This window comes from Drosophila nasuta, chromosome 3 (genome assembly GCF_023558535.2).
Source record: "Drosophila nasuta strain 15112-1781.00 chromosome 3, ASM2355853v1, whole genome shotgun sequence".
In the NCBI taxonomy this organism is placed as follows: Eukaryota; Metazoa; Arthropoda; class Insecta; order Diptera; family Drosophilidae; genus Drosophila; species Drosophila nasuta.
The window spans coordinates 40,442,504-40,469,457 of record NC_083457.1 but is presented as its reverse complement, the minus strand read 5'-3'; the positions used below and the strand labels follow the sequence as shown (position 1 = coordinate 40,469,457).

Here is a 26,954-nt window from a genome sequence, read left to right as displayed (position 1 = left end):
GAGTGTGTGTGTGTGAGTGTAAATAGACGAGTAAATAGACATTTTAATTTCGATTTCGATAAATACGGCAGGGAGAAGACATATATGATGTTGTATATATAGGTTCCTTATATAGAGATTCCATTCGGTAGATAATTTTGTTTTTGTTTTCGTTTTTTGAAGCCATTTGCGTGGGTTGGGTATGTACGAATATATATATTTTTATATATAGGTATGTATATGGGTGTATATATGTGATGCAGTATATATGTAAATATATATGTATGGTGTTTATGTACGTGAGAGTGTGTTTGTGAGGGCATCATATGTCTGTTCAGATACGTTTATATGTGTTTTAAATATCGTATACGATACAATGCATACGCTTTGACATTTTAGCTGCAGATTATAATTTTCCCAATACCCTTGAAGAAGGTCTTATTTATTTTTAAGGAATAATCTAAAATTGATAAAAAAAGACCTTTTTGAAGAAATTTAAAAGTGAAGATTTTAAAGAATATATAGTATATAAGTATATTAGAGTATTTTTTCTGTATATTAACTCTTTCTATTTATAGAATAGTCTGTTTAAAAATACCAAATTAATACTCAGAAAAATACTAAAATATACTAAGAGAAATATTCGGTATGACGATATAATAAATATACTGTATCCAATTAATATACACCATATACTGAAAATATACTAGATTATCAACCAAAGTAATTAAAAAATTTTTAGTAGAATTTCGCAATGTAAAATTATATCTTCAATAACATATAGTCAGATTAAATACATTTTCTGTCAAGTCTTCAAAATTCAAGTCTACCAATTTCGTATGACAATTGAAAAGCATTTATTCCGATCAAAGTCAAAAGATTCATAAATTTAACTACATCACAATAGCGTCGATCGGAATAAAAGAGAATTTAAGCATCGAAAATTTCTGACATTTCTAATAAATTGTTAAAATATAATTTCATTCTGAAGTATAATAAATTGGGGCTTTCATTTGAGTGAGTCAGTTTAGTGAATAGAACTCCCAAAGCAACAATTCTGCAAGAGTATTTCAACTTTGGCTTCGCCAAAGATACATATTTTGTATGGTTCTCAAACAGAAGAAAATCTGCATTTAATTTTCTTAAGCAATTTCAATTTTTTCGGAGTACACATAAATATCATATACATGTTTGTTTCTTTTTGTTTGTATGTACGAACGAGTAAAGGATATATAGTGAAGGAGAGAGTATGTATGTAGTACTTATGTAGGCTGGTTTAGTTTGTTTGTATGAAGGTCATCTAATGGGCAGGAATGAGTACAGTTGCTGCAAATTTTTACTAAGAAGGTACAGTTACACTTGTATATAGGTTAGTTATAGAGCGGCTGCTATATCATAGAAGCTAACATTAGGCAGGTTCTTGGCGGTATTTTTTAATCTTTTCGTCATTTTTTTTTATGCTTTTTTAATAATGAGTTTTAGCCGTGCATTTGCGGAAATGTATATAGTACTTTAACTTAATGTAGAACTCTCGAAAGGATCATCTCATGCATTAATTTTCTCATTTCTTCATCATTTTTTTTTTTGGTCGCATTTTATAAAAATAAAAATTCGTTTTTTGTTTTCATTTTTTTGATCTTTTTTCTTTACGCTTGGTTTTTGTTTCACGCTAATAACAAATATTGCACAATTGGAATCTAGAAAATATAATGCGCTTATCAAATACATTATCAATCGATTGTTGTTGTTTACACATATCATTTTATATAGCATATTTTATATATATATATTTAAGTTATCGTTAGAGCCTAGGCAGATATAAGTAAGTATTATTAAATGAGGGCGATTAACATGCAGACACCAAAAAGGTAATGCAAAATTTGAATATCATATGGAATAATCATATGCTTTAAATATGCTGAGGCAAGCGAGGCGTTGCAATGTAATCGAGGAGTGATCAAGAACTGGCTAAGAAAAGCTCGCTTCGGCTGGCCGAATATGGAATAATCTTGAGGAGAAGTTGGAGATATAATCTAATAACATCTAAGCTTGAAATTGAAGAAATTTGTGATTGAAAACTTTCCAGAAATATTGAAAATTTTGGATTCATTGGTTCCATAGAAGTTTCATATATTTTAAAAATATGTAACGGATATATTTGAAATCTGGTTTCTTTTCTTTAATATTTTTCATATTACAGTGATCATCTGAATACAACTTTGATTAATACGCTTTGATCAAAGTATAAAGTAAAATATCATATCAATTTCTTTAATATTTTTAAAAATAATTTGATATTTGATCTTTAGTGAATGTATCAAAAGAAATATAAAATTGATATTTTCTGAGTTACATGAAAATTTCTTAAGCAATATAAATGATGATCATACATGTATGTATTAAATGGAAAGCAACTATAAAATATATTGCTCTGAACCGATTGGTATCATAAATAAGAAACTGTTAAACAACTTACAGATCCAAATAAACTTACATTTCTTTGTTAGTAAATTTACAGATTCAAAGGAATTTCCCCCTACAAATTTTTAAAATTTGAATAGAATGTTTTTTTTCAGACAGACAATTGTAAAAAAGTTTTCGGTTTAATTTTTTACTATGTTAAAAATTCTTAAACAAATACATGTATATCAACTCCTCAGCAAGTTTATTTATAAGAAGAAACGATGGTAGACTCGACTCGAGGAAGACTTGCGCAGCCAAAGAAATCGTTCAGCGTGTTGTTCAGCGATCTCTATGAGTTACACTACAGTTTATACAGTTTTTTTACAGCAGCAGGAAGACCTAAGAAATGTATAGTATATAGAATCAAATCAACATTTAGTTAAAGTTGAACTAAAACATTGTTTGTATTGCAGACACTAACAACGCCCTCAACTTGCCCCCTTTGGTAGCTGCAATGCTGAAGCTTCTTTGCTAGCCTAGACATTGTTTAAAGTATTACATTTAGTTTTATGTATATATATATCGTACATTTACTAGTATATATAGTTAAGTATGCTCTGCGCCACTTGATCGCAATTTTGTCTGCCAAACTAAACTAGAATACAATTTGGTTTCTTCATTGATGAATCTTGATTCTTTTTCTGGCCCTCTTGCGTCGCTGCTTATAAATTCGTTTCAGTTCTGTGCGGCGCCAAAGCACTGGGCGTGGCTGCCACAGCGCCCCCAGGCGTGGCCATTCTCACACGCTCCCCCAACCCCGGTCCCAGCAATCGTGTGTGTCGCATTAGGCGTGGAGCAGCAGCTGATCCACTGACATTTCCACTTCCATTGCCAGCAGTTTGTCCAGACGTTGTCTCGCCCCGCATCGACCATTCGTTCTGCTTGAGCAGAAACTGTTTCACATTGTACTCCATCTGGGCAATGTCCACATGCTGTGTGGTCGTATGCAGCTCCGCTTGCACCGAACGCGTCTTGTCCGTATCATTCGGATAGTATTTGTAGTTGAGGATATCACACGTCGGCTGTTCGGGACATTGCAACGCGGGGGAACTACCCGATGAAGAGTCACCCGTGGCAGCAACATTTCCTGTTGTTGTTGTTGTTGCTGCTGGCAGCGTGGTTGTCGTATAAGCCACGGGCAGCCCCGAGCGTGTGGTGCGTCTGTAGTAGGTGGTGCAAAGCTCAGCTTTCTTGGTTGTCAGTTGCACTGTGGATGACACTGCTCCGGGACACGGCTCGGGCAGCGAATTGCTGGTGATGTCTGTTTTGGGTGACAGCGAATCCTCGGTGGATTTGCCCGCATCCGCATAGCCATTGGTCAGCTGTTGGGGCGTTGTCTTGTAGCCCGAATCCATGCTCAGCTTCTCGATGGATATGGCATCCATGTGGTCGAGTGTGGAGTACGACGATTGACGCTCTGTCCCGGAATTGGAATCACTTGGCAGTGCTGGCTGTTGCAGTGCTCGCTGCTCCAGTTGCTGTGTGTTGTGCTGAACCCATTCGGCCACCCGATTCAGCTGCTGGCGTCGCAGCAACACACTCTCCTGATAGTCGATGGCATCGCTTAGCGAACTCGAGTGTGCCGAGTGCTTGGGTGAGGCAGCTGCTGCTGCTGCCACAACTGCGGCTGTTGTTGCTTCCACGGCAGCGCCAGTGGCATTTGTTGCTGTGGCAACTACTTCCACTTGTTGCTGGGCCAACTTCTCAGTCTCTTTTTGCTCCACCTGTGGCTCCAGCACTGGCTGCAGCGCCACAGTCTCATGCGGCGCAACAGATGCTTGCCACGCATCGACTGCGGCTGCCGCATTGCTCTCCTTCGACGTGATGATGTCCTTGCCATCGTTGAGCTCCTCATCGAGCAATCGCTCGCGTCGCTTGTAGATCACCGGCAGATGCGTCTCAATGGACTCCAGATTGTCCAGCAATATGTTGCTCTGGCCATTCTGCTGGATGCGCATGGCACAGAGACGTGGACCACGGTACTTCGGATTCTCCGCCTACAAAAAAGAGAGAGAAAATTAGTTTGAGTCACTAAAGAGAAAATTAATTAAAGCAAATTTTTGCTTTCAGAAGAATTTTTGCCTCTTTGCCTCTTAACTATAAGTGTTTTAACAACAGACAGAACAGACACTTTCTAAAATGCTTCATCTATGATTAAAATACTTTAAACAATATGAACTTCACATTACTAAAATTAAGTTCTTAAAACCTTATGACGCTTTCAGTAAATCTTTAAGTCTTTTATTTTGCTTATTGCTAATGTCAATACTTATTGTGAATTAATACAAAATATTTCATTTGGCAAATAAAGAATTTAAGCGTTCGTTTGAATCGTCTGAATATGTACTATTGTACATAATAGTGAATAAATTAAAAAAAGGTATTCATACTATGAAAAAAGTAAGCTGAATTTTAATTATTTGAAATTTTAAATCAACATAAACCAAAAGATAATTTTCAGTTTCGTATTTTATATATATTTCTTTTTTTATAATATAAAGTTAATAAAAATTATAATTTGTGTTAACAAAGCGAACACAAATTATATTACACAAAGTAAATTATCAAAAATTAAATATCCCATGTCAAGATTCATATTTAAAAATGAAAAATAAATTTATATCAATTTCTGAATATTAAAGATTTATAAATTTTTTCTCATATTTTTGCTTATTCTGTATTTTGTCAAGTTAATTTCTAGATTTTCATAACGTTTTATTTTTAGTCAAGTTTAGTCAGATTTTATAATGTGCAGTCTCTATTTAAAACTGTAATTTTTGTATATTTCGATAAATACAGCTATAAATTTATTCGCTCTCTTTGTAAGTTTAAATCCAATTTAATTAAAACATTTTTTTCATTTGTGAACATTACCTTAATGGTCTTGATGAGATTCCTGTTGAATGTCTCAAACATTTTGGCGCCCTCGCAGCTGCTCGTCTTGTTGCTCCACAGACTCTGAACGCTGCCCGAGGTGTTCGATTTCAGCTGCGACCCACTGGCCACTTGAGTTGGCGTTGGCATCGGCTTCGCTGGCTGCGGTTCGCACACATCCTCCGGCTTCGTGGGCTGAGCGGAAGGTGGCGGAGGCTGCGCCGCTATTTGCTCTGTCTCGAGCAGATTCGGTTGCGAGATTCCCGCCAGCAGCGGCTTACTAACCTCATCCTCCATCTCCAGTTCCTGAGCATTCGTGGCAGCTGTTGCCGTTGTTGCCTCGTACTTGTTGAGCAGTTGCAACGCTGTGCCGCCGCCATCGAGAAAACGTCGCTGATAGCCGGAGCGCAGTTGGCCCAAATTACTTGTCTCGAGCAGATACTTTTCGGCCGCATACGCTCCCAGATGTGTGGTGGGATACATCATGGTCGAGGCGGTGAGCTTGCTGGCCGCATAATCCTGACCCGCGGTGCGTTCGCAGAGTCTGTGATGACCCAGTATGGGATTCACCATTAAATCATCCTTCTTGGGCGGTGTAAACAGTTTGTCCATATCATTCAGATCCGAGACAGAACTTTTCGTCTCCGAGATGACCGAATCACTTGACTTGACCAGTTTCATCAAGTACGGACTGTTGGTGCGCGACGGTGAATTCAGATTGCTGTGACACCGCAAACACAGCTGAGTCAGCGGCTCATTCACAGTCGCCAGACTGTGAGGTGTTTGGGTGGCCACCGTGTAGGAACGTGAGACATCCGCCAGCACTGTGAGATCCTGTTTGCTGCACTGACATGTATCGCAGTGCTTGACATCGTTCGCTTTCAGCTCCTCCTCCAGAAACTTGGCCATCACTGTGGGTGAAATCATCTCCGGATCGGAGTTGTTGTTGTTGTTGTTACTGCTGTTCTTTGGTTGACCATTTAGTGTTTGAGTTGAGCTAAATTTGCTGCTGCTGTTGTTGTGTTTGCCATTTGTAAGGCTGTTGTTGTTGTTATTGTTGTTGGCGGTGTCTTTTGCGGTGCTGTTGTTGTTGTTGTTGTTGCTGGTTGCTGTTGCTGTGGCTTGTGGCGCATTGCCATTGGCAGCATCTGTTAAAGGTGCAAGGAAACAAACTGTTAGCTATGGAAAAGTATTTAAAAGTGTGGAAATACTTCAGGCAATGTTTGAGCTAACAATAAGTGTTATTTATATAAAGAAAATCATTTATATTATTGTCGAAATTGTCTTTATTAATATACAACTAAATGCTTAAAATACTCTCAATCAAAACCAACTTGAATTGATAATTAAATCTTATTGTCTAGTTTATTAGTTGAATTTCAAACTATCAAACGCTTGAAAAATATTTTGTATTTATTTATTTATTTATTGACTATATTATTGAGGACTTAATATAATGGTTTAACGAGAACTTGCTCTTGAAGCCTATAACTCAACATTTCCACTATTTCTCAATTTATATAACAATAACTTCATTTGGTAATTCATTAAACCTTGTGTCGTGTTCCTTCTCAGATAAATTTAGTCATTTTATTTAATAGTAATTTGAAACTACTAAAATAGTCGAGAATGACGAATGTTATTTTTAAATGATAACACAACTTAAATGTAATTTAAATTATTTTCAGGTCGAACTCAATTAAACCAATTGTTCAAGCAGAAAACGAATGCATGTAAAATAACTCTTCATCTAGTTTAACTCTTAACCATTTTGATTATATGCTTAAACTTCTCAGTTTACAAAATTCGCTTGCAATGCAAATTTCACCTCATTTGCTAAATGCAAATTAAAAACACACTGTCAATTTCTTAGTCAATTTATATAATTTATTGCAGGACTCATTTATAACGCAAACATTGCCGAATATTTCCACAAAATGGCTATCGTAAATATTGTTAAAACAAACACATAGACACACGGTTAATTTAATACAAACCAAACACAAAATGTCGCAAAGTTATTTACAGTAAATTTGAGCTGTAATTGAAACTACACCAATAAATTAAAAATTAAATTAAAATTAAAATGAAATGAAAATAATGATGGAGCATTTACCATAAAGTATTTGCAATTAAAACCAAGTATTGAAGTGACTGAGTGATGGGCTAAAAGATACTCTGTGCAAACGTATTGAGTAAAATAAAGGTTTGCTTCTAAGCGATAGATGGCGCCAGTTACTCATTGAGAAAAACTACTGCAATTTTATCTTGAATAAATATGTTTTTAAGTGAAATTTTGTGGTACTAAAAAATATTCTGAAAGGAAAATAAATCTTGGCACTCTATTTACTAAAATAAAAAGGAATTTGATATTTCATAGAAAATATGTTAAATTTAGGCTACGCATAAAACTATTTTCTTGCTTTTTCAGTTAATACAAGCGAACATATTTACGAGTGTTTTGTATTTAATACAAAAATGGAAAAATATGTGCTTTTTGTTATCCAACCTCTGAAGCGCCATCAATACGTGGTAGAAATAAGAATAAATAATTGAAATGCATAAATTGAACGTGCGAATGAGTTTGATGCAGTTGATGATTAAGTTGAGCTCGAATTCGAAAAGGAATTACGAGTTGTGTGTGAGTGTGTGGCTAGGAAATAAATGAAAATAGAATAAATAATAATAATAACTACGCAATTGCATTTAAATAACGAAATTGAATTCGATTTGCGCACGCAAAAAAAAAGGAGAGAAATAAAGGATGTTGGGGGAGGGAAGCAAAATAAAACTAATAACAAAATCCAAATCAAATCAAAATCAACATGGTCTACTAACACTTACCGAGGCCCCGCATTGAATACACCATCGCGGTGGGCGGAAAGGGGCATGGCGCTGGCGGCGGCGAATCCGAGACCGGAAGCACTTTATAGGAAGCGGTGGTTGCCACGCCCACACCACTATTGCTGCACTCTGAATCCGAATGCGAGTTCGTCTCCAATCGCATATAGGCCGACACCTTCGATTGTATCTCAATTGGCAGCTAAAACGAAACGAAAACGATAATATTTGTGTTACGCTGCGTATACGTGATAAACGGATAATCGACACTCACCGAGGACACTTTCTGTGGCACAAAACTGTCCGGTTTGCACTGCAGCAATTGTATGGCAAGACTAATGTCGGCCTTGTAGCGTTCCTGCAAGAGAAAGAGAAGGAGACACTGAGTGAGTGAGACAACAATACAGCAAAGATAAGACAGTAACGGATGTGGAAAAGTCCTCTCATATGTATGTGTGTGTGTTGTGTTGTGTTCCTCCTTTTGACACTTTTCGCATGCAAATGTCAAATATGTTTGCCTTTTGGTTTTCTCACCCTCCGCGCCTCTTCCCCTTTTGTCATTTTACGCCCAAAACCATTTCTCAGCTTCTTTACACATTGTTAAACAAACTTTTTGTTTTTTTTTTTCTCTTTCAGTTTGTTGCTGTCGCTTTTGTGTTTTTGGTGTCAGCAACAGCCGCCAAAGTTCTTTTCTTATGTGTGTGTGTGTGTGTGTGTGTGTTAGTGTGGCACACAAAACTTTAGATGCTTCTTAAATTTTACAAATGCGCTGTGCACTCGAACTTGTTAAACAACAGCAACAGCTACAGTGACTGCAACTGGAACTGCAACGAGAATTACATTCTCGCAAAGAGCTCGACACTGAAAATACTGCACTACAAGTCGTATACAACTTTGAGTGCTGCTTCAGCTTTTGCTCAAAAGCCACAAAAATTGTTGCGATTGTCGCAAAAAGACATTTTATTGTCATCGTTATTGCGCATCTCAACTTTTGGCCACACACTTGCACTTGCAACAAAATTATGCTGTAAGTTGGAAAGGACGCCAAAGAAGAAGCTTTTAAGTCGCAAATACTTTTACAACTATTGCTTTTTTTCCACTTCATTACTTTATACTCTCATATATAGTATACCCCATTTGGACTGCTCTTATAGGGTATTCAAGCAAAAGCATCGACATCGGGAACAGCATCTGTAGTTCTACCGCATTGCTGACCTACATTATTCTCTAGGCAAAACAACTACAACAATGCCATGTTACAATACTGCGAGACAAAAAGCATTGAGGCATTTCGCATCGCGTTTACCAACACTTACACGCCACGTCACACCGTTATTTTTTGTGTTTTTATACCAACTACCCATTGCGTTGAAAAGGGTGTCATAAGTTTATTCAAGAAATAATTTTATATGACAAAAAAGAGATTTAAAACTCGGGTGTTAGTTACTTTGGTTTGAAATCTGGTATATTTTGTACCTTTTATATGGTATATTTTGAATGTAGTCTAAAGATATACAACATAAAGCGTTAGTTGTAATATTTAGTCGTATATTAATATTCCAAATATAGACTTGGGTATTTATTTTGTATATTTTAGTATATTAGTCGGGTGTTAGTTGCTTTGGTTGGTAATCTGGTATATTTTGTATCTTATATGTGGTATATTCTTAATGTAGTAGTATATAGATATTCAAAATAAAATCTAAGGTGTACTAATCTTCGATGGTAATGGTAACGTAATGGTATATCAATATACAAAATATAGATATCAGTATATAATATTTATGTATTCTTAGTATATTAATTATGTATATTTTAAGAATAACACCGCTCTGCTTTTAGTATTTCCGGTATATTGATTTTGTATATTTTAAGAATAATACCGCGCTGTTTCCCTTTCATAGAAAATAGGTAACAAGTATCTCACAGTCGAGCACACTCAATTGCAACTTTCTTACTTGTTATTTTTTTGCTTCGGTTTCCCGTGCATTTTCACGCCGCATCGCAGTGAAAAACTGCAAAATGCCGCCACTTGCATTTGGTATGCTCCCTTTTTCTACTTCACTTCTTATTTTTTTTGATGCCCTCCGATTTTTCGTTTATCCTGGCATTTTATTACTTTTTTTGTGCGTGCTTTGCCTTGCAGCGATTTTTTTAATAGAACAAAAAAGAAGGAAAGCTAAAATTATATATAAAAAGTGCATGCAATGGAAATGAAATAAACTCTAGCCCCAATGCCAGATGCAGCAGCAGCAGCAGTAACTGTGCTGCATTCTATAGATATAGATATGCATGTTCTATATACGAGAATATATATATCAATTTGGGGGCCACGGGAAGTTGGTCGCTGGGTTAGCGTGAGATTTAAAAAGCTGCGAAATTAGCTGCGATAATTGAAACTTGATTGACAGCACACGATAGAGATGCAACTTAATTAAATGAAGCATAAAAAAAGAAAGACGAAAACAAAGGGGGAAGTAAATACTGTATAAAAGAAATTATGCAATGAATTTATTGAACTGAGCAAAAGCTTTTGTACGAATCAATATATTGCTGTTAATTAATAAGATCTTTTTTTCGGATAATTTTGTTTTTAATAGAAACTATAACATGTTAATCTACGTAATCAATCATGAATAGACAGTGAAAAGAATGGGGACAACAATTTCTGTGTTTCTTACTACTCCCTACTACTATATATGAATACAACACAATTTATAAAATAAATTTATTGAACTGAGCAAAACCTTTTTAGGAATCACTTGCTGTTAATAAAGAATATTTTTTTGATCCAGGCAGTAGCCCCAGTTTATCAATTATTTTTTTAAAGTATAGTCATTTTGTTTTAATAAAAAATATATCATGCAAATCTATTTAATCAGACATGAAGAGAGGAACAAACTGTAGAAAAAGAATCTTCCTTTATTCTTGAATATTTCCATAAATTTAATAAAATTTTCAAATTCAATTTTATGAACAGAGAGTGAATCTTTTTTTTAAGTTATGCCTCAGAAAATGTTTTAAAAATCAACAATTCAATTATTTGTATTTATTTATGGCATTTATAATAAACAGCAACCAACAAGCAGGGACAAAGTACTGCCTTTCTTACATGCTAACTAAAAGATAATCCTGTTAATAAATAAAAACTTGAATTTAAGATCTATGTGTTAGACTTAGATAATATTTAAAAGACTTTGTACTTTTAATTTTTTTTTAATATATTCAATATAGTCAAGTAATTTATTCAATTTTAAATATATTAAACGGCAGACAAAGAAAAAACAATTTCTTCCTTAGGGTCCTAAAACTTGGATATTAATTTATTTATTCATGTAAACGTATTTTAATTCCTTCGTTCTATCTAATAAGTATTTAATAGTCAAGTTCTCAGAACTAAAGCGTTTTAATTTTGCTGCAATTGATTATTTGCTTGCCAACATTCTATTATTGACATTATACAGGCAAAAAATAAATTAGATTTAATTCATACGTAAATAGATTTACTTATTCCATTAATGTATCAACCACGTAGGAAATTTCTCTCTATTTTTTTTAAATTTAATTATTTCCCAGTATTAGTAAAATAAACACAATTGTTAATGAAATACTTCCAAATAACGCTTACTGATTATTTTTATTTTATTATATAAACTCATGGCCGAACAGCAATTTGTTTTATATAAAACTTTCTTGTTCTATTAATCTTCTGCTGTCCTTGCACTAATATTAACAAGTGATTTGACGTAGTTGAGTGCAACTGAAAAAAAGCGTCCACTGCATTAGCATTAACAACGTCAACGGCAGCGGCAGAGGCAGCAAAAGGTCAGATGTTCGGAGGCCATGTGGCATACCTGAAAGGTAGAGCCTGTCAAGAAATGGCCAAGCCAAAATGGGAAAGCACAGGCTGTAAGTTGTGGTGCAGTTTAAAGGCCACAAATACAGAGAAAAAGAGAGAGAGAGAGAGAGGTGCACACAGGTCTCAAAGGTGCGACGATAGGAGGCAATAGGAGACGACAGGAAGGAGACTTTGCCAAGGACGGGTGCAAAATGCAGTGCTAAAATTTACGGCATTGCTGCATTGACCGGGGCAGGTTGCATCAATCACCATTCAAACTCAATAACATGGAACGCTTGGCGCATGATGCAAATAAATTGTTCAACTTTACACACTTTAATGAAGTGCCCATCGGGGCTGCCACTCACATAGAGCCAAAAGGAAGAAGGGGGGCGTTGAAGGCGTGGCCTGGATGCCTGGACAAGTGCTGTGCTAAATTTAAAACGTGCAACAGCGACGTGGCCATCGATTGAGTTTCGTTTGAGTTCGGGGTTCGGTTTTAATTAAACCAAGCGCGGTCAATGCATGTCTGCCATATGTGTGTGTTCAGAATGTGTGTGTTCAGAGTGTGTGTGTGTGTGTGTGTGCACAGTAGTACACCACATGCATATTTAACATTGTTTGATTGTGTGTTGTTTGTTTCTCTCTCTCTCTCAGAGTGTGTGCATGGCAAAGTAATAAGGATAATTGAATCATTAGCGCGTGTTGCGAATTGTATGCATTTAATTTCAATAACTAAAATCCCCCGCAGCTGCTGTTCGAATACTCTTACATTTAAGAGACTTTTCCTAATCAAACATCATCAATGCAGCATAATTGCACTGTCAATGGGCAAAATGCATGACGCATGCATGCAAAAACAAATATGGAAAAAACAAAACGTGACGAGGTGAGGGGTGGGGAGAGAACCACATTCATAGGCCGCAAGTTTGATTGCCTTTTGTGCCGCTTTTCCACTGCATCTTCTCTCTCTCTCTCATTTTTCTTTGCTTTCCTCTTTTTTGTGTTGTTGTTTTTCATTGCCTCTGCCACACTCTTTCTCTCACACTGTTTTTGTGCAATTTTACGCTTGTTTGCTGACCGGCGACCAACTGACCGCAAGCGAAAAGAAGGAAATGAGGGGAATCCCTGGGGGTGATTGCTGTTCGCTTGGTCGCAGGCTCGTTTTTGTGTTCCCGTCGTGGTTACGGCAACAACACCAGCAACAACATAAACAACAACAAGAATGCTGTCATGCAAGGTGAGGTTTATGCAGACGCAGTGCCCAGAAACATGTCCAGAGGACTCTGTCATATCACGATATGCGTTGATTTACACGGCTTTGACAGTTAAAAAGAGCCGCCAACTCACTCACGTTGAATGTGACAGAGTGAAAAATGCTCAGACACGAAAGAAATTCCCAATGTTTCCCAAAAAAGTGTCACAGCATTTAACATAAGTTCTAATAAATCCGATTTTTATGACATATGAAAGTGGACAGCAAATTGCATTTTAATAAAAGAACATACAATAAATAACAAATAAGATGTGTTTAAATGTTAAAAAGTGTGCTCAATCAAACAATTAACAATCAACATTTAAGAACTTTTGATTTTCATTTGACATTTTCAGTCAGGAGTTCCATTTTGACCTATTAGCAAATCTAGAATTATTATAGAATTTTTTATTGATTTAAGACTTTATTTTCGAACTCCAACTGTGACATTGTATAAGGATATATGTTATAAGGTATATCATCGCTATTCATGCATTTTCATATTTTTTTTAAATTTTTCTTGATTTTATTACGTTTTTTCTTCATATATTACTGCTGTGATTGAAAACTTAAATATTCTGCGAATATAATAAATTAAACGATCTGCTGGAATATAAATCATATAAAAGCATATCAATCACCAAAATTAAAGCGTAACTTCATTATTTAAATGAAAATCACTTTCGAAATAAAAAGTTTTTATTTAATTGCTTTAATTTAAAACCGAACTGCATTTCATTTATTTATGAAACATGTCAACTTGCGCAGCATGATGGAAAGCGCTGTCAATCGTGACGAATTCAATTGAATGTCATTTCATTGCATTTCTTTTTCTTTTTTGGCAGAAACTAAAAACTGAATACTTTTGATATTTGTTTGTATCGGTTGAACACATAAAAAGAAATACGAATTTGTGGTGAATACAGAAAGCTGTCAATGCTAACACTTTTAAAAATAATATTGCTTTAGACACAAAGAAAGAGCAATGCGATTAAAACAAATTGAACAGTTAAAAAAGCTGCCAAATTGCATTGAAGAGTATTCAAGAGTATTCAAAGAGAGCTGTCAAAATATTAATTGAAGTGAAGTAAAGTTTGCTTTTAAAAACGAAAAAAAAAACGCGAAAGTTTTCTCGTTGTGAAAAATTAAAAGCTGGTGAATACAATTTACTTTTTATGACTGTTTTAAAAAAGAAACTGTAAACTATTGTATTAGCAAAGAATATTCCAAAGAACTTAATAAATCAAATTATAGAAAATTTGTAGGAAATTTAAAGTTGAACTAAAAAATTCATACACGAACATAATGTGTATTGTACGCCTGAAGAATTTTGACTGCATTAAATTAAAAAAAATGATTTTAAAATAAAATGGGGGAAATTTATTATAAATTTAATGTAGAATGTACATATGTATGTACATATTTTTAAATTAATTATTTAACTAATGAATTCCAACGGAAGTAATGAAATTTGAGTACTTGATTCTCGAATTAAATCATTTTAATTATTTATTTAATTGTTAAGTTCCAACGACTAGAATGTAGATTTTATACTTTCTTACTTAACAACATCTTATATGTACATTTTCTTATTAAATTATTTAATCACATTCAGCAAATAATCCTAGCATCTCCTTTAATATGCGCGTTAACCAAAACATCGGAAAAAAGATATTTCAGCAACATTCAAATGCAATCACAGATTTTTGCCATTAAGCAGTAGTCAAGGCAAAGCTATATCCTAAATAAATAAATATATATGAATGTGTCACGCTGTCAGTGTTTTATTGCCAATGCTAGTTCCAATTATAATGTCCAACTGCAGCTTATGTTAAGCTCAGACTAATTCAGAATAATGTCAGCGTATAAACGAGGTGAAAGTAAACCTGTAATTGCGGGGACATATTAAATACACATGCCACTTGGAACTTTTTAATTCCTGCCACATGACCCACATTCATTCCCTGTTTTTGTTTTTCTTTCTGTGGTGTGTGTTTACATGTGCGCATTTCTCATAGATTTCCCTCCCACACACACACAAACACACACGGCGTATGCGTAATATTTTGCGCTAATTAACGTTTTTGATGTCCATTTACTTGGGCTAGAGGCCTTTAAAGGCCACTCAACCGCAAAATCAAAACCACAAATGCCAACTAAATCATGAGAAAATTAATTTTGCAGCGACAGCAACAACAGAAACAACAACAACAAAAACCAAGTGAATTGCATAGTAAATTAAGTTATATACTTGAGCAAGGGATGCTGCAATGGCAGCTGAGAGAGAGGAGAGGAGGGCAGAGGGAGGGGAGACGCATACAGGTAGTGTAATGGAAAGGGGTCGGAATAGTGGGCGGTGGAGCGGAATGAAAGAGAGCAAAGGGACAGAGGAGGGATGTTTCTGAATCTAATTAGTAGCTCAAAAGCTTTGCCAACGCAGCAGCCTGGCAACTAAGTAAAGTGAATCTGCATGTCATTTATGCCTGGACATTTAGTGCTCCGGGAGTTGGCACAGGATGCTCCGCAGGCTCAGCGCAGTCTCTGCCTCTAGGCGCTGTCAAGGGACTGAAGAGAGAAGGAGAGAATTTGTGTGAGAGAAAACAAGAGAAAGGGAAATTGCAGTGACTGCTTTGTGTATTATTGTTAAACTGCTGCATTTGATTTGCCGATTTATGCGGTTAATACGGACTCAGCGGGGAATAAGCACAAAACATACCAAGAGCTATCAGAGAAAGGAAAATAGACTAAAGACTTCAAAGTAAACACTTGATTATTATTAATTAAAAATATTCATTGACTAAGTTTTGAGGAGATAAGTTATTTACTGATTTGAACTGGGGATATCCCATAAAACGAGTAGAACATACATATGTCGTCGTAGTCAATAATGAGTCTATAATTAATCAAGATGCATCTTCTCTTGCTAACAAATATTCTCAATTCAAAACTAATTCCAAATTCCCAACGAATCAATAATTTTAGTGCAGTGCCTGGCTGCTAGCTTTCCAAATAGATATGAAGCAACTTAAGCTCAAGTTCCTGAATGGTATAAAGAACAGTTGACCATTTAATACTAATACTAATACGGTATGCATTAGGAAAGGAGTTCTACCCAATATATCATCTAAGTAAAACTGATCAATGAATACTAAATGGACGACTTGTTAATAAGGAGAATCGAATGCTGGGGACGATATCAAATGAATGACCAAAGAAATGTCTATTATACATATTATATTATATTTAATTTCTAAGAAGCATAAGTTTGACAGAACTCATTCAATGCAGCTTGCAAGATGACTAACAACAATCTAACCAAAGCCACAAAGAAACCACATATGTAGCAGTTTGATTGCAAACATGAACTAAAATGACACAAAGACACAAAATATAAACTGAATTGTTTCTTAATTGTATGAATGCTTTAATTTCAATGTTGGATTGAAAAGTTAATGCAGAGAAATGCATAGTAAAACTTTGTCTATAACTATTATTATGGTTAGATTAACTTGTTGTGTAAAACATATTAGGCAGCAGCCCGACAAGTAAGTGAATTTGCTTGTCATTCATGCTCTTATGGTTAGAGCTCTGAGAGTTGGCATTGAATACAATAATACACAGACAAAGGCACAAACACTTTTATGAATATACATATATAGAGAAAGAGAGAAGGCGCAATTTGAGACAGCTGCTTCATGTATTGCTGTTCAGCTGCAATATTTGATTTGCTAATTTCTGTGGCTAATGTCAACTCAGTAAATTAAACAAAAAGCGAAGAAAAAGAGGGAGAGAGATAGAGGGGCTAAATGAGAGCGTGGGAGTAGCACAATAAAGGACATTTGCTGCTTTAATCACAATTCAAAAGCTCTTATGTGGCACACATCAAATTTGTTGCATGTGCTGGTCAAATTGCCAACTAACGCACAAACAAACAACAGCCACAACGGAAGGAACATCCAGAAGAGCAACAACAGTACGAACAGGACGAAGGATAACAGGCAACATGGCAATACACTAAGCGGTACTCAGATCAGCCCAAAATTAGCATAAGCGTAAACATTGACGAGTGCCTTGGGTTTGCAAAGGGGGGACGCAAGTCTATTTTGAGTGTGTCTCTCTCGCTCTGTCTCTTTGGGTGTGTGTGTGTGTGTTTGTGGGCCAAGTTAAACATTTGGCACTGCATTAAATACACAAAATTACGCATATATTTGCCGGGACAACGCACACAAGCCGCCTTTGCATGAATACACAACACACAGTCAGTTTTATGTTAATCCAAAATCATGTGATCGACAAACGTCAAGCAAACTATGAATGTTGTTTTTTTCTTCCTCTGGATTGCAGCTGTGTTTCTTGCTGTGTACTCATGCAGCATTGTAAGCAGAGACAGATAGATAGAGAAAGAGAGAGAGCGCTATTGTCTAATGCGCAGAGCAAATAAAAATGGTCGCCCAACAGCTGTGCGTATGGATGGTTTTTTGGCAACACAATCGCACACACATAAAGTAGGGGGAAAGGGCTAATGCTCGCTTGTGCGTAGAAAATTTAGAATTTACATTTTTATTTCTCGCACAGCAGCAGCAACAGCAGCAGCAAATATGCGACACATGGCAATTGAGGCTATAAGTCAGACCCAAAAAACAACGACAAAAATAACAAGTTTGACGAAGCGTGCTAAGCCACAGCAGCTTTACAACTATTAAATACCCTCTAAGATAGTTGAGGGATTAGTAAATGTATCTCTCTCACTCTAATCGCTGATAATAAAAGGCTTTGTTTCGAAATCCCACAAAAAAGTTGTTGATTTTTGTCTGTCATAAAAACAAGTTACATTAATGAGTGTGTCTCTATGAAGAATAGAATTCAGTACTTAAGAGAGCTGAAAGTAAACAAATTTTCACACAAATAATATTTAAAATAATAAAAAGGCTTCGTTAGTCAAGTAAAAATTTGATTTTTTCAGAATTCTTAAAAAAAATATTGCTTCTTTGGTTTGAAAAATTGAGATTGTCAGAGAGATAAAGTTGAACTTTTAAAATACTAAATTGCTCAGATTGCTTAAAAGTTTATTTAAAAAATTTCTTGTTTGACTGAATTGAAAAGAAAACAATAATTTAGTATTTAATAAGAAGAATCGAACTATAGATACAAATTTTAAAAACTTAAGAACTTCTATAACTATCTATAATTGTATACATATCTTTATTTTAAAAACAAAATAAATTTAAAATACTAAATATAAGTAAACTCGTATATTTTACCTAGACTCTAATCTACAATTAAATGACCATAATTCTTTTCCTTATTTATCTTTTTACTCTCTTCAAAGAAAACTGTCCCTCATTATTATGAAATTATGCTGCCAACAACAGATTACCGTTGTTATTCAAAAATAAATATGAAAATAGAGATAGATATACTCTGCTCTCACTTCACAAAATATGCTAATTATTTATTGGCCCGATTAGAGTTATCAGAGTGATTCTGCATGATTAGCCACAATAACTGTGTTTGGCATTATTTGAAGTAGTTGCAAAATAGTTGTTATTATATAATGCATTGGGCATTGAGATTATTGTGCACATTGTATGGTTAGTGTATGGCTAAGTTGATTATGTTAGATACAGATATGTGTGATTTGAAGCAAGCGAAGCACGAGAATGGACCCCGAAAGCAAAGCCAAAGCGAAACTAAAGCGAAATCATTGAGAACTTGCAAAGACCGCATCATTTATTCATCACACACATTCTCAGAATGAAAGCCATAGCCAGGCCCATATATTATACTCTCCCTCCCTCCCTCTCTCACACACACACACACACACAGAGAAGCTTCCCCCACGCATATGATGCCCATTGAAATTGTGTGTGTGTGTGTCGGTGGGCAAGTCGGTCAATCATGAAAATGGTCATAAATACATATACTTGTACTTGTGTATTTTTGTATGTATGGCTGTGAATATGTTGACGACGCTTCATCTGTCTGCTCTGTTCTTTAGTTTTTTTCCATTCTCCTTTTTCTGGGTGGGAGGGACTTATTTCAGTTCGATATCAAAGTTCAGGACATTGCAAAGTGCCGCTTTTTGGGCTATCTCTAAAGTGCGGAACTTCCTTCTTCTCCATTCCTCCCCTTTTTTCTTTCTCTTTCAACTTAAATCACCCCGAGCACAATTACATACGTGTTGTGTGTGTGTGTGTGCCTGATTTATTTATGTTTATTTTTGATGTTTAGTCACAGAATGTCAAGCTGCAAAGACGTCATATTTGTTGTTATTGCTAAGCTCTGGTGACCTTTTCAACTTTGTTTTTTTTCCTGATATATTTTACAGTTTACTTAATAATTTAAGCAGACTGCGCAAATTGCTTACTCGAGGTTATCAAGACAATCGATTGCTCAATGTCAAATGAGCGCAATAATAAGTAAATAATGCAAATTAAATTTGCAACATCGAGAAGCACTGCCAAGAAAAGTTTTATTATGTGCTATTATATAATAACAATATCATTATGGAAAACTAAAGACAGAAGTAGTTGTCAAAAACAATTGTTTATTTCAATAAGAGATATTGCGAAATATCTGACGTAAAAAAGGCAATGTAAATAATAAAGGCAATCAAGTTCACTGATTGAATTGCATGTTGCCATAGCAACAATGATTGCTCATGAAAACTATAAACTATTCATAAGTAAACAAGCTTCAAAGTCCGAGAATCAACACAGAAAACAAGAGCGTTGTAAAGTAAAGAATACAGTCTTAAAAGAAGCCGAAACCAGGAAAAATTGTATCTGTAACATAAGAGCTTAAGTTATTGGAAGAAAATTTTAGCTTGGAAATTCTTCAAATTCGGGAATTTATTTATAACTCAAAACTGCAAAAATATCTTTACTGAACACAAAATGCAAAACCTCAAAGCAAAATTTTTAACTTTTATATTTTTTGTGCATTTATGAAGTGAAATTGAATTTCGTTATACATTTTATTGTACTCTTACTTAGTATACTCAATGTTAATGTCTTGTATAAGCAGCGACTCAAGCTTGCACAAGAATCTCCGCAGATTGTTTAAAGATTTTTGTTCCCTCTATGCAATCGCAAGGATGCATATCAAACAGATTTCTTGTTATTTTAAAATAGCCATTGATTAAGCAGACTTTAGTTCAAGTAGATAAGACATATATATATACATATAAAGAAATTGCGAATCAAAGTCTTTATAAAAAAGGCAGAAGCTGCCAGCGACAGCAGTTCTATCTTTCACTTGCAACAAGATGCGTTTTATAATTGTGCTCAGTTTGGCACTTCTGGTATAAAGAGCAAAACAATAAAAATCATTGCGAATGCTAAAAGACTTTCTCTTTATTCAACTTCAGTTTCATGTGAATGCATTTCCCTGTGGAAGTGTTGACGATCAACTCCCCGAACAAGATAAAGTGGCAATCAAAGATCTGGTAACACGTGGCGGATCATTGATATCTGAGCTAATCAAGGAGCAAGACGCGGTTATCTTGGATGTTATGAAATCAATTGTGGACAAAAAAATAGCTGAAAAAAGTGTAATCGATGATCTGATGAAACGTATTGATGAGAAACGCAAACCTTCTGACGATGATATTTCTATGGACCCTTTGCCAGACTACATAAACGATCTCTCCCAATTGACTGTTATCTACAATGAATTAAAGTATCAAGAAAAACGAGATCGCTTCAATACCTGGACTGATGGAAAATTCAATGAACTCATGGCCATATATACTCGGAAGATGAAGCAAATACTGACCGAATTTACGGAGCTTGTTAAAACAGCTATGAACAATTTGAGTGATGAAACAAAGAAATTGCATAGCGATTTAATTGACCAAATTAACCAATCAAGTGACGAAAAAGTTATTAAGACTGCTGCATATAAGGTAATTGACTCAATGTCCTGTTAGAGCACAATTCTAAATTTCTTTGATATCTCCAAGTAACGTACATAACATAAGACTTGTATTTACTATACCATTAATTGGGTTTTACTGCAATATGACATCTTATATTATGTTTTCTGTAGTGAGAAAAAACTGTTTGTTCAATTTATCAGGGACTTTTCATTTACTATTCAATTAACTAAATTGCACTGAAATATTTTAATCCCTACTTATTTTTTTAAAGATTTTAATATTCTCATAAGATTTAAGTGTATTTTCATTGACTATTCAATTAGCTACATTGCAAAGTTTTGAAATGAAAAATACTTTGTTCTAATTTAAAATTGCTTTTACATTTACTTATTATTAAAATTACTTATTATAAATATATTCTAATAAAAGTTGATACTTTCAGAGCATCTCAACCAATATATTTTAAAATAAAATTAATTATTTAAGTCTTACTTAAAAGCAGTTGCAACACTTTTATGGAAACTCGAAGAAATCAAAAAATTGTACAGAAATATTATAATGAAGTGAATGTTAAACTTGGACCTACTAAATGACTGGCTGATTGAGTTCAAAGTTGGCATACATTATTCATCAGTAATATGCCCTAAATGAATCCGTGTTTACTTGAACGGAATATAGAGGCTAGCTTTTAAGTTTTTCCCCTTAAAGTTTGCAATGTCCTTTAATTGTTTGGCATGTCGCCCTCGGCTTGTTTACAGATTGTAAATAGAAAATAAATGGGCCAGCCATCTAATTTTTTATCGCGAATAAAAAGCGACGGACCAAAGTAAAGTGGGGAGTGAGGAGAAGGGGGAAGGGATGGGGAAGGGAGGTGAACGCAAGGAAACTTTGGTGCACAGTTTTCTTCACCTGTCAGCTTGGCTGCCTTTTTGCCATTGCCGTTTTCTTGGCCCAAAGCAGATGTAATTATTTTTAATGAGCACCTGCAGAAATTACACATCAAACATGTTCAGAGAGCGAGAGCGGCCCAGGAAATGGGGAATCGAGGGAGTTACATTAGAAGTGGGCAGGGGAGGAGAGTTGTGAAGGAATGGCCAACTTGTTTATGGCGTGAATGCGAGTGAGTGTATGTGGGTCGAACCTGGACAAAACTCTGTCTTTAAAGCCAAAAGAAAATTTCGAAAATTTGTGCAATCTGGGAGCAAATATTGTGACAGCCGGAATGACTTCATAAGCGAACGAACTTAAAGTCTGTTTTAACTACAACTTAAACAAAAGAGAATGAAAATCACACACACAGAGAGAGAATATGTGATTGCCAGCATGTGTGTGTGTACACTAATTTAAGGCTTGTGTTTTAATTAAAAAGGACAATATATTTGCATGAAAGCGCAGCTGACATCAGGTCATAAGGCAACGCAGGACAACGACAACATCCCCAGGAGCAAAGAGTAATCAGACACACTCACACACATTCACACACAAGACAATACAGCCAGCCCGTATGTTGAGGGGGGAAAAATCACAAAAATTAAATTGACGGATCGATAAAAAATAAAGCAGAGATTTTCATAAAAATGCGTTTCAATCAAAGGAGGAGGAGCGTACACAGAGCAATCATGTTGCGTAAGCGAAACGTGCGACAGAGCGACAGAGAAATCACGACTATAGCTATGGCTATGGCTATGGCTACATGATGATGGCCATGATGGTTCGTTCGTTCATGCTGATGATGGCTTGGCCATGATGGCCATGACGGCTGCCCCTGACGAACGATGAATCATCCATGCAGCCAGTTGGCGCCAAATGTCAAAACAATGCAATCCAAGCGTGCCAGCAACAGCAACAACTCACCAAATGAAAGTCAAGCAGGCGAGTCAGAGGTCAAAAGGGGGGAACAACTCACGTGCCGGCATGTAACGAAAATCAAGCGATTACTTCGCAGTAATTACGAATTGGCGGCGACAACATTGCGTATACGCAATGCCACTGTTGCCCCAAAAAAGAAGAATAAGAAAACAAGTTAGAAGGCTACAGTCGAGTGTGCCCGACTGTTAGATACCCGCAACCCATTTTAAATATAAACAAAACAGTGCGGTATTATTCTTAAAATATACTGAGTAATATACCGTAAAAATTCTACCAAAAATATACCATAGAGGTTGAATCAAACCAGATTGTCAAGCAAAGCAGCTAAGATCCGAGCAGTCGGCGTAATTTGACATACAAAAGTTTTTCTAAAACAACTTCTTTAATTTGTATCCGATCACAAAAAATTTCTCAGGAATCTAGCTTCAAAATTTCGCTTGTTATTCGATTCTTGCTGATCTGCGAAACCGTGGAAAAAGGGTGAAACAAACTTGATCTGCGTGCAAACATAACAAGTATATAGTCTTATAGTCTCTGAAATCTAAGTTTTCATACGGACTGATAAATACCCCTCTAACCTATAGATAGCGGGTATAAACATGTGCCACGCATTTGATTTTTAGCAAAGGAAAGTGTGTCAGTGTGTGTGTGGGCGAAAAGGGAAAAATAAATTTATTTGCGTGTCAGGCTAAAATGCGAAGCATGGAAACAATAAAATGCCAAACAAGCAGAATGAGTGGCAGCCAAAGAAGAGAAATGGGAAAGGGAAAGGAACAGAGAGAAAGAGAGACAGCACTGTGTTCTGTTGTCCTAAGCAGCTGCAATTAGTGTGGAGTGTTATTTCTCCTGTTGAGGGTCTAAAAAGGCATCGGATAAGCTAATAACTTATGTAAATGCTGCTGCTGTTGCTCTTGAAAAGAAAGAGAGCGCTGAACGCAGGTAGGTAACCAATAAATCGAATCGAAATACATCTCAGATTGTTGCATGTACTCAATTAATGAATTATTTAGGCAAACACTTTAAGTACTTTATGCCGTGATTAAAAACGCAATCAAACACAAACAAATTACATTAAGGATTTATTAAAGTGTTGCCCAAACAAATTAAACGGCAGCGTATCAAATTTCATCGTGCCATTAAATCCCAAATAAATCTGTATTTAATAGTCTAATAATTTGCTCAAATTCATTTAATAATCACAATTGCAAATTGAATGCCGCAGGAGTGAGAAATGATTAAGTGTTAAGCAAAAATTTCGATAAATCAATCTTGGGGGCAATTTCTCAACATTTGCAATTTACTGATAACACATAACATGGAAATAAGTAGAAATGAATCGACCATAAATAAAATAAGCTTCAAGGTAAGTCAAGACTTTTTAATTAATATATTGATAATTTGATTACTTTGTTAGAATGAATTTGAAATTATAACATGCAAAATATGTTGTTAATATTAAAGAATGAAAAGAATGAATTATTTATTGACAATTCATACAAATAAGTGTATACAAATAAGTTTTTAAAACAGTTAAATCAAGAAATTGTTTAATCATATGAAATTTAAACTTTTCTAATAGCGGTTTGGAAACTTTGTTGAAAAGAAGTTAAATTATATTTATTTAGAGTAAAAAATTAATTTTTTTTTGCAAATAACAGTTCAGGAAGCAAAAAATGAAAATAAAAGAGTTGGTAGGAAATATTTCAATCAAATAAATCTTCGATTTCTCTTAATGTGATTTGAATACATTGTTGCAAGGAAGTTTAACATGTGAAATTAAGTAGTTAAGAAATATTTGTATTAAATGAAATAGCAATCTTTAACTATTAACTTTATTGAGAGTGTAAAGGTCAAATTTGTAAGAAATATTTGTATAACACCAAATTTTCCTAGTTGAGTAGCTGCTGCCATTAAATTTAGTCACTCATCGATACGAAAGCATCTTTAACACTTAACTTCTTAAGCCAAACTAGAAGCTGTAGTGCTTCATTGGCAGAATCAACAAAAGGCTTATTATATCCTCATCTTTATTGCATTATTGCGTTTTCCTCTCCATTTTACACTTCACTCAATCCCTTTTCCAACCTTCGTTGCTGTCCCTTTTTTGCCGGCTGTCTTTTTTGCTCCATTTATTTAATATTTATTTCAATTTTATTTATTTAGAGCGTAGCTCGCAGCAACGCGACGCGGCACAACAAATATAACAAGAACAACAACCACAAAAAGGCGGTACAAGAACAACTAGTTATTACAACAACTGTGGCAACACTTGTGCCACAACACATTCTATGCCGGCACCCAAAAGAAAGGCAAAAAAAAAACAGCAAATTGTAGAAGCAACAAACGATGGAAGAAGAGATGAGAAATGGCAACTTTTTAGGGGTGTCTTAGGAAAAGTTAAAAGCTGACACCCGCAAAACGAATTTTTCGGAAGCCAGAGTTGCCAGCTGCTGCCAGAGTGGAGTCTAGAGACTGGGGGTGAATGAGTGTGTGTGAATGGTGGATGGTTTTTTGCTAAAAGGCCAAACTAAAGGTGTTGCGAATATGTGTGTTTTCTAAAGTGCTTAAATTGCAGCAAGCCAAAAGCAGTTTGTGTATCAGTTCTCGAGGTGTTAGTGTGTGTGTGGAGGGCAGAAGATCGAACAAAGTTGTTTTTTTCTTTTTTTTTGTAGTAGTTATGCACAAAACTGCTCGGCAAAGTGATAATGCGCACAAAGTAAATGCAAAGGTGCAACAACAACATCAGATGTAAGACTTTTACACTAAACAACAAAGTTAAGCTGGGCAGCAACAGCCCTGGCAAGTTTTATGACTGCAGCAGCAACACACAGGAGGAGTTGAAACAACAAAAAGCAACTGGGTACGAAATGTTACACAATCCGCACGTGCAACACGGCGTATGCACAATGCGTGGCATGAAACGAGTAATGTGGGAAATGTTGTAAGTCGTAAGTCGAGGTCATGTTCTCTCGCTCTCTCTCTCTCTCTCTCTCTCGGTCTTTCACGCACTCGCTCGCTGTGAGCTCCCAGCATGCCGATAAATTTGTATAACGCTTAAGTGCAAAAGACGGGATAAATGCAAAATATAAATATGAGAAATTCCTAAAGAAAAAAAAAACAAGGGAGAAAAAACTAAACCAAAGGCTCATAAAGTGCGGAAAGTTATGGATTTGGCAGAAATATTGCAGAGATGTATGCTCCATATACGAGAGAGAAGTAGAGCATGCAGCAAGAGTTATGATTATGCAGCAAGGTCCTTGCTGCAAGGACTTTGCTGAGGCCAATACATGACAAATAATGGCAATGACTTTTGATGAAGACAAATGCAAAACACTATGCAGAGTTATAGGCACACAGAACAGAATCTGAAATATGCCTAAAACAGTTAGGAGTGGAAAATATATTAAAATTTTAGCATAGGAATTTATGGAAGTATTTAAAACTTGACAATATGAAAAACAATTATAGATGGAAAATATATATACTAGTTTTAGCATAATTATTGCTATAGATACAAATTTTATGTAAAATCCCAAGAAGTGTTTGAAAAGTTTGGGCTGTTGTAGGAGTTGATGAGTATCATCGAAAACATACAATAAAAAACCATTAAGAATGGCAAATATATAAAATATTTATTGTATTGTCATAAGCATTTATTGCAGCGGATAAAGATTCCATAAATTAAGAGCTTAGAAAATATATAAAAATATTATTATGCTAATTTATGGCTTCACATTAAAGTTCCACACATGCTCAAAATAAATAAAAATATATTTATTCCAATTTATTGCTCGATATTAAAATGCCAAATATGCTCAACAGATATATTCTAACATTAAAGGAAAAATATTGACAATTGTTTAAGTTATTGAGTAGTATTTAAAATATGCAGTGGTAAAAAAACAATTAAGCACAAGCCAAATAAATACTAGTATTATTTTATGTTAGAATTTATT

At 35.2% G+C, this 26,954-nt stretch overlaps 1 protein-coding gene and 1 long non-coding RNA gene across 3 annotated transcripts in view; one reads left to right on the top strand and one right to left on the bottom strand.

Moving 5' to 3' along the window:
- Nucleotides 1–942: 942 nt before the first annotated feature.
- The window catches only part of LOC132790575 (uncharacterized), a 56,202-nt gene continuing 30,190 nt past the window's right edge, over nt 943–26,954 (bottom strand). Inside the window, exons 3-6 of one of the 2 annotated variants that reach the window (XM_060799144.1) lie at nt 8,432–8,515; nt 8,155–8,359; nt 5,317–6,464; nt 943–4,439 (exon numbers count right to left, since the gene is read on the bottom strand). In XM_060799144.1, the coding sequence (XP_060655127.1) occupies nt 3,105–4,439; nt 5,317–6,464; nt 8,155–8,359; nt 8,432–8,515 (2,772 nt within the window). In that variant the 3' untranslated portion in view covers nt 943–3,104. The remainder of the gene's footprint in view (nt 4,440–5,316; nt 6,465–8,154; nt 8,360–8,431; nt 8,516–26,954) is intronic. The other variant, XM_060799145.1, reaches the window with a different exon arrangement.
- Nucleotides 23,322–24,142, top strand: LOC132790576 (uncharacterized). The gene is made up of 3 exons (XR_009632813.1): nt 23,322–23,478; nt 23,530–23,937; nt 24,009–24,142. It is a non-coding gene; the product is annotated as an uncharacterized LOC132790576 (long non-coding RNA).